Below are 11,627 nucleotides of genomic sequence, written 5' to 3' on the forward strand. Positions count from 1 at the left end.
AGTAACAGAACGACAAGGCTGCTCAGTAGACCGTATGAGTAAAGTTTCAATCATAAAAATAACATTGAAAATAAGCAATTTCAGTTTATCGAAAAACGACAAAAATTGCAATAAAATGTTTAATAACAAATCTTTTTTTCAAAGAATGCGCATTTTTTTACACGCGACAATGAAACTACGTCTGTTTTAATTACTGTTTTAACTACGTCTATCTAATTTGTAATTATTGTATGAATTGAAAATAACAATAATTGTATAAAAATTGTATTAAAAATCAATCTAAGAACATGTGTGTCTCGAAGAAATCAAAAATTTCTGCCTATATTTTCTCCTCACTTAATAAAATTTTCCAAGCAAATTTTACATTCGATTTTTGAGAAATATCTTTCTATTTTTTTGAAATACTATGCACATTGTCAAAGAAAATTTTTAATCCAGAAATATATTTGTTCAATTATTGTAATTTAAAATTTTAAAACTGATTTTTTTAAATCTGAGACATTACTAACATTTTTCTTTTTAAAAATATTTGATTACTTTATTTTTAATAACCAAACAGTATTTATTTGCGAATAATTTTTTTTTAGTTTCATTTAGAAAATTTTATAATTTGGGTATATTCTAGTTTGATTATTTTATAATTCGGGAATAAAAAAATTCGGTAATATTTAGAGAGGACTGAAAAATCCCGAAAAAAATAAAATTTCCGACACTAAAATTCCCGAATCGGAAAAATCCCAAATTATGAAATTCCCCACGGTTGATAATGTTAACGAATTTGAAAATTCTCAAATTTTAACAATTAAAAAACAATTTTGTTGTAAACATTATTTATTTAAAATAAAATAATAAAGTATTGTTCTCAAAGAATATTTTTTAAATTTTAAAGTTTTTTAAAATTAGTGTTTGAATTTAAAATAACAAAAGGGGAATAAAATATATTTTTAAATGCAAAATTTGTTTTGAAAATGTGCACATTATTATTTTTAAATTGTCAAAATTGTTCTCAGTATACAAAATAGTGCTTTCAACCAATATTATTTAAATTTTTGTATACAATTTCCATACAATTATGATTATTATTTTAAATTAAAAAAATAATTAAAAAAAAACTTGATCGTTTCAACAATTTTCTTTGATAAGATTATTTGATTAATTTATTTTTTATAAACAAATAATATTGATTGAAAACAGGCTTTTCAATTCTTTAAATTTAAGAATTTTCTTGTTCGGATATATCATAATTCAAAAATGACTTGAAAATTCCCGAGAATTTTTTTAAATACCCTTAAATCTTTGAAAATATCTTGAAATATTTGAAAATCTGAGAAACTCTAGCATGTCCTTAAATGCTTGTTAATACATTCGTTTACGAATGTATCAAAATATCTTCACAGTTTTTAAATCCATTGAAATTATTTTTATCCTTGAAAATAGTTTGAACATTTTTTAAATTACTTGAAAATGCCTTGGAATCTTTTAAATTACCCTAAAATATTTCAAAGCCTTTCAAATCTTGTAAAATCTCTAAAAAAAAATTTAAAACTCCTTGTAGCTTTTTAAATCTATCAAAAGTTTCCTTCAATTTGCTTAAATATTCTAAAATCTTAAAAATTCTTTGGACATAAAACTTAAACCTATGCTTAAGAAAATTTACCAAATTTTTTGGGACCTGGAAGGAGATAAATATATCAATTTTTAAGTAAAATCAGAAACTGAGAATTTTTTTGCTGATTATCTTTTCGTTTAAAAATGTTGGAAATTCTAGTCATTATTTTAGTACATCAGGAGCCAAGAAACATGGTCTGTTAGCATTATTATGCTAAAAAGTCATGTCGAATGAAAATCTCTAGAAAAAAAATTTTTTACTTTTCTATTAAAGCCAGAAAAAAAATGGTCTGCATGTTTTTTCTTATAGTTCAAATAAATCTCCTAAATTATTCAACCAATAATTTCTGATTCATTTATTGCTATCAATAAAAAATTAAAATGAAGATGAATGACCATTTTTTGACTTTTTGGCAGTTTTTAACTCAAAACATTTTTTAAGCCTTCTTTGGACTGCACTAATAAAAAAAAGAAAAATGTTTATTAGATAAAATGAGTAATTTTTTGGAACCTTTATACTTACGCGACACCACTCAGAAACTTGAAAAATAAGAATATCCAGTAATTTCTTATAAAAGAAGCAAAAGCTTCGGATATTCCTTGAAGAAGTAAAGTCATTATTAAGGTCTTTCTTCGACCCTTCAAATCTGCTATGAATCCCCATATTAAACATCCAAAACATGTTCCTGAAAATATATTTAATGTCCAATTAATTATATTAATTAATTTTTATTTCTAATTTGTTATTAACTTTCTTTTGATAAACAAATTTTTTAATAACTTCTTATCAGCATTTTGTTAGTAATTGATTACTTTCCTGATAAAAAAAGGTGGTTAGAAACTGATACGAAAAAGTGTATAGATAAAATAGAAGATAACTTACCGAGTAAAGGAAAAATTACAATTCTCCCCTTATCGACAGTTTTTAACTGGAAATCACATACTGCCGCAGGAATAATGAAACTAGCGCTGCTTATACTAATTGCAGCATTCATAAATATTAAGGCACCCAATATCGATATTTTCCAATTGAATTTACCAAAACCTGAAAAAATCCTAAACATTGGTTTTCCTATCAAAATTTTTTATCTGTAAGTTTCAGTTTTCAAAATTTAAATTTGGCGATTTATAAAATTACTGATGATTGATAAAGTATTTAATAAAATACAAATTGACTGATGGAATTCCTAATAATACAATTTCTATTTATGGGAAATATTTGTGGATCATACCTGTCGCCTCGATAGCATTTTGAGCTACAGATTCCTCTGTTTGTGACTCTGAAAAAAATTATTATGTAAAGAATAAATTATACAAAATTCGATAGAATTGTACATTCTTTACGGTTTCCAATAAGCTTTTGGGATCAACAGAAAATTATTTATTCAAAAGTGTTTATTCTTATATGTACAATTTGTAATATGTCAATCAAGATTTAAATAAAATCGGTGTGAAGTTTTTTTCTAAAAGAATTCTTTGAAATGAGTACGCTATTTTAAAACTGCTATCTTGTTAATTTTGAGTCATCGTTTTGGCGAGAAAATATTGCGTCAGAAGTTTTATGCTTTTTCCTTATTTGTTATTCGAACTTTAAAAATACTTAAAAGCATAGCACTTGTCCAAGTTTCTTGAAATAAAATAGTTTATAAGATATTTTCGCAAATACCGTATATTAAGGTGTCTCGTGAAATAATTTTTAAAGGATTTTCTAAAAACTGGGATCGGATATATAATTATTAGTATATTACATACATAGGCCAATAAAATACGAAATGTCTCTGATCACACGCAATTGTCGGCTGAGGCGAAGCCGAGGTTGATAAGCATGTGATCTAAGGCTTTCTTTTTTACTGGCCGCGGTGTGTATACTATTTTTTTGCTTGACGGTCGGAAAGCGCAACTTTTCGGCCGCTGGACAGAAAATATACATTTTTTTTTTTGTAAAATGATGCCACATTTTTTTCAAATTAAAAAAATATATATTTAGAGATTTCGGCTGAAATTTTGTTCGTTATAAACAAATTCTTTAAGGTAAATATTAACACCCTTAGATAATGTAAGCAATTCTTAAGATTTTTTAAAACATCTTTCCGTTTGAGGGAAAAATAATTATGAATATAAAATACAGATTTCGAAATATACAAAATAGGGAATTCCCGAAATTATAAAATGCCGAAATATAAAAATCCCGACTTGATAAATTCTTGAATAATGAAATTCCCGACAGTTTATAATATTACCGAGTTTGAAAATTGGCGAATAATAAAATTTCCAAAAGAAAATCGTCGAAGTATAAAACATCCGATACTGCGAAATTCAAGACACGATATTATTGTTTGAGTTTGACATATGATAATTGAACAAAAATATTACTTCGTGCGAAAAACAACACAATAACAAAATTTTTATCACAAAAGAAACAATTTAAAAGAACGACTATGCACATTTTTGAAAAAAACTTGCATTCAGAATTTAAAAAAAAAATAAGCTTGTTTTGAATTTAAACAGTAGTTTTAAAAAATACATAGAAAATTATACAAAAAAAATGTGCATACAAAATATTTTACTATCGTATTTGTAATTAATAAATAATATTAATTAAAAACAATTCTTTAATTGTGTAAGTTCGGGAATTTTATTAATCGGGATGTTTATATTTCAGCAATTTTATCATTTTGGGAGTTTTCTATTTCGAATATTTTATTTTTCTGGATTTTTTAGTCAAGCCTACAAACATAATTTTCCTTAGATTCATAAGAAAATTCAAAACTATTTTGGAATATTTCAGATATGTCAAAGCTAAATTTCAATAAAAAACTCAATTTTCAGCCAGAAAAGATGATTTTTTAGTGAAAAATAGAATAGTTATTATTTCAAATTAAAACATATTTCACTTTTAAATAATAAACCGTCGAATTTAACCGAAATAAAGAATTTTTGACCAAATAGTTGAATTTTTGAACAACAAAAAAATTGTTAATTCAAGAAAGAAAATTTAACCAAATTATAATCTGAAGGAAATAATAATATGTAATACAAAAATATAATTTTCCTACCATTTTTAAGAAAATCTTGAAAGATTATTGAAGATTCTAGGTACGTCGACTAAGTATCCGAAGATTTTGCAAAATTTTAGGAAAAATTTGAGTCAGTTTAAAAGACTTTTTTTTCTTAAACTTCTGAAAATCCTTTACAGTTTCAAAATATTTTGAATCCTTTCAAAACTATTGAAATTCCTGAATATCTTATCATCTCCATAATCTTTTTGCTAAGTTTTTAAATCTTTAAAGAAGTAAATTTTTTAACATTCTCTAAAAATTAATTCTTCAACAGAAAAATCATTTTAAGTTTTCTCAGGAATATCTTCAGAACAGTTTTTTATTATCTCGGAAACTTTCAAATTCCTTGAAAAGCTTCAATATTTTATTTCAGTATCTACAAAAACCTGCATATTAAAAGAATTAAAAAAATTTCAAATGCAAATCTAAAATGATTCGCATTTTTCCTATGATTTTTGAACATTCTTTTAAAAATAAAAACAACTTAAAATCTCCCAGATACTTTTTTGACCATTTTGCAAATTTTTTGAAATAATCTCTCGAAATTGATTTGTTGAACTCAAAAAAGATTTAAAATTTTCCCAGGAATTTTAAGAAATTTTTGTATTCTCTTGAAAATTTTTGAAATTCTTCAAAATCTTCTATTTTTTTAAATCTTCAGAAATCTACGTTTTAAAATTTTTTAAATCTTTTCTGATTTAAAATTATTTTTTAATCTTTTTAAAACTTCTTAGTATCTCTTATGCTTACTCCAATTTTGTCTCAGATGTTGCAATCTTGCAAAATTGAAACATTTTACTTTAAAATCTTCTACACTCTTTTTCGAAATGTTAGGAAATCATTAGAATTGAAATCTGTTCTAATTTACTCTTGAAATTTATTTTTGTAAAAAAATCATTTAAAATTTTCCCAGAATTGTTGTATTCTCTTGAAACCTTTTAAAATTCTTAAGAAGCATATTTTTCGAAATTTTGAGCAAATTGTGTATTAAAAAATAAATCATTCGAAATAAAAAAAATACCTGGAATATTTCAGAGACTTTTTTGAGAATTTTGGAAATTTTTAAAATTCAATTATTATTTTTCGAAATAAAACATCCTTTAAAATTTTTCCAGGAACCTTAACAAATTTATAGACTCTTTTGAAAACTTTGAAACTCTTAAAAAGGTTTCTTAATTTTTTGTTCGAAAACTTTGTAAATCTTTTTTAATTTTCTCTTTAGAAAAAATTTGTTTAATTAAAAAAATTCGAATTTTCTCAGAAGTTTTTTATTCTAATTTAAAGTAAATTTTAAGTAAATTGTATTAAAATAAAAATGACGCAAAACCTTTCTTATATGTTGGTTATTAGGTCAAAAATGTTTTTATTCTTGCTACTAATTATAAAAAAAAGGTTCCACAGATTTCAAAATTTCAATATTTCAATTTCAAAATGCTTAAAAAGATTATTTTTTTAATTCTAATTAAATTTGGTATTAGAAGCCGAATGATGCAAAAAATTTCTTATATGTTGGTTATTAGGTCAAATTTTTTGTCAACTAAATATAAAAAATAAAGTTACCACAGATTCTAATTTTAGAAGAATGTATCGATTTTTTTCAAACATTTTTTAATTGTAGAACATGTATTCCTTAAAATTGTTTTTGAAAATAGAAATTTCTTTTTTTTCATAATGATCAAATTTGCGAGTTACAACTTTAGCAAATCTAAAGAAAGCTGATTTCAAGAGGTATGCCAATATTCATCAAAAGATAATTAGGACAAATTCTAAAACCAAAATTTTGAAACATATGCTGAAACGAATTATGAAAACTGGATTAAATTGCATCGAGATTATTCGAGAAGTATGATTTAAAAGAGTAATCTAAAAGTCATTTGGCTTCCCTTAATCTGAACTGATTTACGAGTTGTTTTAATGAAACCAGAAGGACATTCGGATAAGTGAAACGAAGAACTGTACAAAAAATTAAGTTGATTAATTTCAAATTCATTTGTCGAATTTTATGCGCGTGCCATTGTATGTAGATCCCTTATAGGCCATCTAATAGGTTAATTGATTGTTTACGTTTTGGCCTCAATGAAGGCCCTCTTCATTTCAATCAATTTTATTACATGTCACAATACAGTTGTCCTATAATATATTTCTATTAAATATTTTTCAATTTCTAAATTTAGCTTCACCATACTCTCTAAAAGAACCGTTTGATTAAAAATACAACAGAAATAGTGATTTTCGGACATTAATAAATTGGCACGATAAAACTAAAGATCGCTTGCGGATATTGGCACTTTTGGCACTATTGGAACATGAAATTGAAGTAAATTCGAAGCGATTTTTAAAAGATTTAAGTTACCGTTCAAGTCCTTTTACAATTCCCGGCAAGGTAAAAAGTTATACTCATGAAAATAATTCACAAAATATGTTCCATTTTATTTAAAAAGATTGAAATTTTAGGTATATATACTCTGTTTTGCTAGGAAGAATGTCTAAAATACTTTAATGGTAAGTTAAAATGACAAATTCAAATTTTTTGTAGACCCATATTTGACACGTTATAATCATGCAATTAAAAATAATTTTAATGCTTTCTTTTAACAAATCGCTTAAAATTTACTTCAATTTCATGTTCCAATACTTTGATTTTGGGAAAAAAAATTTCCATGAAATAAAGAGTGGTACCAGCTATTCTATAATCTAACCGCACTTTTTGTTAAACTTTCATCTCCAGATAATACCCGAAATATATAATGACGCGAATAACGATATGATTAAAAAAATACACTTTTGCACAAACAGACTGGAACATGTTTTGCTTAAATTTGAATATCCGACTTAAAGTGGTATTAGCTGGTTTAACGCGACTGCGGGTAATTCGAGAAGACACTTTACACATTATTTGATATTGCATTCGCACGCGCGAAACGTTTACTAACCTTCTAAATCGTCGTCGGAAAACGATTGACCTTCGGAATCACTTTCAGCTAAATTTCTATGTTGATCATTTCGAAATAATTCTTGAGAACAATCCGAAATTTTATTGCAACTGTTGCGAGACATGGTTCTCCTTCACTTCACAAAGCTCAAATGGCCATGTTTTGCACTTATCGTTTGCGTATCTCTGATAGCATGTGATCGTCTTTGCAACGTCTTTGAAACTGCTAAAGATCCCAGACGTCCAAGAAATGATTAATTTTGTACTTTCAATGTAGAAATTACGGGGGCAATGTCCATCACTTGAGAAAAAAATCATATCGTGTTTCTAAGTCTTAATATCAAAAGTACGCTCACTGTGACGCTTTTCATGGAGTGCAATAAATTGTGTTGGTGACAGTTTTATGCTTTTGATATTCATTATTTAATGAAAAATTAGATCACTTGTTTTTATCGAGTATCCACGTGCAGCTTGAATGTTGAACAAAGTGCAACGACAACATAGGAAAGTCTGCATTAGATAGTAAGTGTTTCAGACATAGTGATAACAATGTTAATGCAAATTTGAGGGAAGAAAACGAAATTTTGTAAAACATTTGTTGCTATTCAGCATGATATTGGTATTTCAAAAAAGAGAGATAATTATGCGATACATGCTTTGTTAAATTTAATCGAATATTTGATAGATTTATTCTAAATTTTTGATTGAATCCAAATAAGTAGGTACATGTTCAAATTTTTTGTGCAGATATCTTAAGATAATTGAATTTTAAGGAAATGTTGAAATTGTCAAATTTATAGTACTGGTTTTTAGATTTGAAATGTTTTTTTGATGTAGAATGCGCATATGTCAATTACAATAATAATCAAATTAAACAGGTGTTGTGAGATGATAATAAATTACGGATCAATGCTTCGACCGGTTTATAAAAGCACCTGGTGACTCTGATCCTATCATAAAAGCAAAAGTTGCAATCTCGATGTAAAGTGAGGGATATGCAATTTACATACTAGAAGTTTAGCGATTTTTAAATTGCGGGTAAGGTAAATTACATATATCGTTCTACAACGATAGTTTCACCTTTGTGGCGAATTATCGCAATACATGATTATGTGTGTCATTTTATATTTCAATGTATTTAATTTTTTATTATTTTTATTAAAGTTATTCATTTAATTCATTATTAAGCCATTTCACAAAGATAATTAATTCAGACTTTATATGCTTTTTCCCATATTTCCGTGTTCTCTCCTTTTTTAATCCTCTCTTTCCACCTTTTTTAAAGCGACTTCTCCATTAGCCCCTTTTTTCTTGTTTGTTGCAATTAATAGAAACAAATACACTCAGAAAAATGTTTTTTTAAATCAAACAAACATTTCTTGGATCCTGTATTAAATATAGAATTTGTTTGATTGAAATATTATTCTAGATATAAATTTGTACTATATTATATTATTTTTAGTTCAAGATTAATTCTTTCCAGTTAAAAAGTGTACTATTTGGTTCAACATTGGATTATTCTGTTTGAAAGTCTCGTATTGGGTTAAAAAGTCATTTTTTTTGTCAAAAATTTAACTTTTTTGCTAAAAATTCGTCTTCTTCAACAGAAAATTCGTCCTCATTTATTAAAAATGTACATTTTCTGGTAGAAATGTAATCTTTTTTATTGAAAATTCATATTTCTTAGTTAAAAATAAACTATTTTGTTAAAAATCCATCTTTTTCTATGAAACAATTCAACTGGTTTGTTGAGCATTCTTCATAATTGAAAAAAAGCTCGTTCTGATTTATCTTTATGCATTTTTTCATTTTTAAAATTTTCAAATTTATCTTTTACAGCAGAAATTTCATATTTTTAGTTGAAAGTGTAATTGGTTTATTGAACACTCGTATTTTTTGTGGCTTTTGGTTGAAGTTAAAATTTTTTGATTTAAGAATTCTACTATTTCGATTGAAAAATCATCAATAATCTGCTTAAAACTTAAAATACTTGTTGAAAATTAAACTATTTAGTAAAAAATTCGTCCTTTTAAGTTGAAAAATCGTCTTTTTAGTTCAAAAGTTATCTTTCTTATTTGATAATTAATTTTGGTGTTGAAAATTTATTTCATCGAACATTAAAGTCTAGAATGATATTCTTATGATTAAAATTTTTTTAATTGATTATTTTGTTTAAAATTCAATCATTTGGTTAAAAAATGTGTCTTTTTTGTTAGAAAAGTAATCTTATAGTTAGAAACTTGAACTGCTTGTTTGATAGTTTTTTTATTGAAAAATTTCAGTTCGGGTAAAAATATAATCTACTTTGTAGGAAATTTAACAATTTTGTAATAAAGTAATTTTTTGTTTGACAATTCAACTGTTGTACCGTAAATTCCTCTTTTTCGGATAAAAATTAAACTATTTTAGTAGAAAATTTAACTATATTTCATTTTAGGTTGGAAATATATATTTTTTATTGTAATTCAACTACTTAGTTGAAAATTGAACTACTAAAAAATTAATTTTTTGAATTGAAAATTTAACTATTCCATTTTTGGTTAAAAGTTTATTTTTTTAGTTGACAATTCAACTATTTAGTAAAAAATTCATGACTCATGGTAGAAATTTAATCTTCTTGCTTAAAAATCATCTTTTTTGTTGAAAATTCAATTATTCTGTTCAAAATTAAATATATTCCTTCTTTGAATCTAAAGGGGATTAAAAGTGTGTCAAATTGAATTCAATCTGGTACATAAATGAATTTTATTTTAAAAAATGCATTCCCCTATTTTCGTGAAAAATCGGCATACATCTCCTGTTTAGGAGAAATTGATTAAATTCAATTAAATAATTATTCATCAAGGTACAATACAAAAAATTGTAACTACTGTTGAATAATTTTGAGTTAAATTCTGATAAAAAGTTTTTTTTTTAGATTTCAAAAGAAGACAGAGACGAATCCTCCTTAATAATATTATGCACATAATTGTTGAATGAGTATGGCTACAACTATGTATTTAAAAATTCGTATTGTTCAAAAGAAAATTAATCTTCTTAGTTGAAAGTTCTTTTTTTTGTTTAAAATTCATATATTTGGCTGAAAATTAAAATATTTTGTTGAAACTTCAGCTCCTTTTTTTGTTTAAAAATTTTGTATTTTTAAATTCGTTTTGTTTCAAATGATAAATAATTTACGTAGCTAAAATTGTAACTGTTTCATTAACTATTCCTGTTTTTGGGTTGAAAACTCAACTATTATAGTAGAAAATTTATCTGTATTATTAAAAATTTATTGTTTTTTTTTTTTTGCTATACAAAATTCATTTTTTGACCCGAGATGCATGATTTTATTTAAAAACTTATCTCAGTTTAAAAATTGGACTATTTTGTTGAAACTTGTCTCTATTATTAGTTCAAAATTAAATTTTTTAATTGAAAATTCAACTATTCAATTTTTAGTTGAACATTTATCTTTTTAGTCGAAAATTCAGCAGTTTTGTTAAAAATACGTATTTTTCGAAAGAACATTAAACTTCTTGGTTAAAAATTCATATTTTTGGTTGAGAATTTTTTTATTGGGTTCAAATTTCATGTATTTTAGTATAAAAGAATTCTTTTTGCTTAGAAATTAATTTTTTTCGGGGTGATAAATAATTTTTTTAAACTGAAAATTTTTGCTTTAAAAATTAGCTGTTTAATAAAATAATTATTGTAACTACTGTTGAACAAATTTCAGTGAAAGTTTGACATCTTCTATTCCTAGATTTTAAAAGGAGACAGAGAACGAACTTTCCTCAATTAAGCAGAAAATTGTTGCATTTAAATTTTCTAGGCGAAAAATATTTCAGATTATTTATTTAATTGGAATCGACAGCGTTCACTCTAATCTGAAATTATATGTTTCACGGATAATTTAGCGATTCCGAGACTGAACAAAATTAGTATCGAGTTACGAGATCTGCAAGTGTGTGACACGTGCGGCACGTACACTACGCGATTTTAAATGACTCAATGATATACAAAGAATTTTGCAATGTCAAAACTCG

The 11,627-nt window shown here is 25.2% G+C and overlaps 1 protein-coding gene and 1 long non-coding RNA gene across 8 annotated transcripts in view; one reads left to right on the forward strand and one right to left on the reverse strand.

Annotated features, from left to right (window-relative positions):
- Positions 1–11,627, reverse strand: part of LOC117171471 (synaptic vesicle glycoprotein 2B-like) — a 37,633-nt gene that overhangs the window by 15,427 nt on the left and 10,579 nt on the right. Inside the window, exons 2-5 of one of the 7 annotated variants that reach the window (XM_033358819.1) lie at positions 7,601–7,825; positions 2,841–2,888; positions 2,492–2,653; positions 2,132–2,294 (exon numbers count right to left, since the gene is read on the reverse strand). In XM_033358819.1, the coding sequence (XP_033214710.1) occupies positions 2,132–2,294; positions 2,492–2,653; positions 2,841–2,888; positions 7,601–7,724 (497 nt within the window). In that variant the 5' untranslated portion in view covers positions 7,725–7,825. Of the gene's footprint in view, positions 1–2,131; positions 2,295–2,491; positions 2,665–2,840; positions 2,889–7,346; positions 7,549–7,600; positions 7,976–11,627 lie in introns of those variants that run through there. The other 6 variants (XM_033358822.1, XM_033358821.1, XM_033358823.1 and 3 more) reach the window with 6 other exon arrangements.
- LOC117171473 overlaps positions 8,573–11,627 on the forward strand; it is an 18,553-nt gene continuing 15,498 nt past the window's right edge. The window contains exon 1 of the long non-coding RNA XR_004466884.1: positions 8,573–8,637. This is a non-coding gene — a long non-coding RNA (uncharacterized LOC117171473). The remainder of the gene's footprint in view (positions 8,638–11,627) is intronic.

This window comes from Belonocnema kinseyi, chromosome 4, assembly GCF_010883055.1.
Source record: "Belonocnema kinseyi isolate 2016_QV_RU_SX_M_011 chromosome 4, B_treatae_v1, whole genome shotgun sequence".
NCBI classification, from domain to species: domain Eukaryota; kingdom Metazoa; phylum Arthropoda; class Insecta; order Hymenoptera; family Cynipidae; genus Belonocnema; species Belonocnema kinseyi.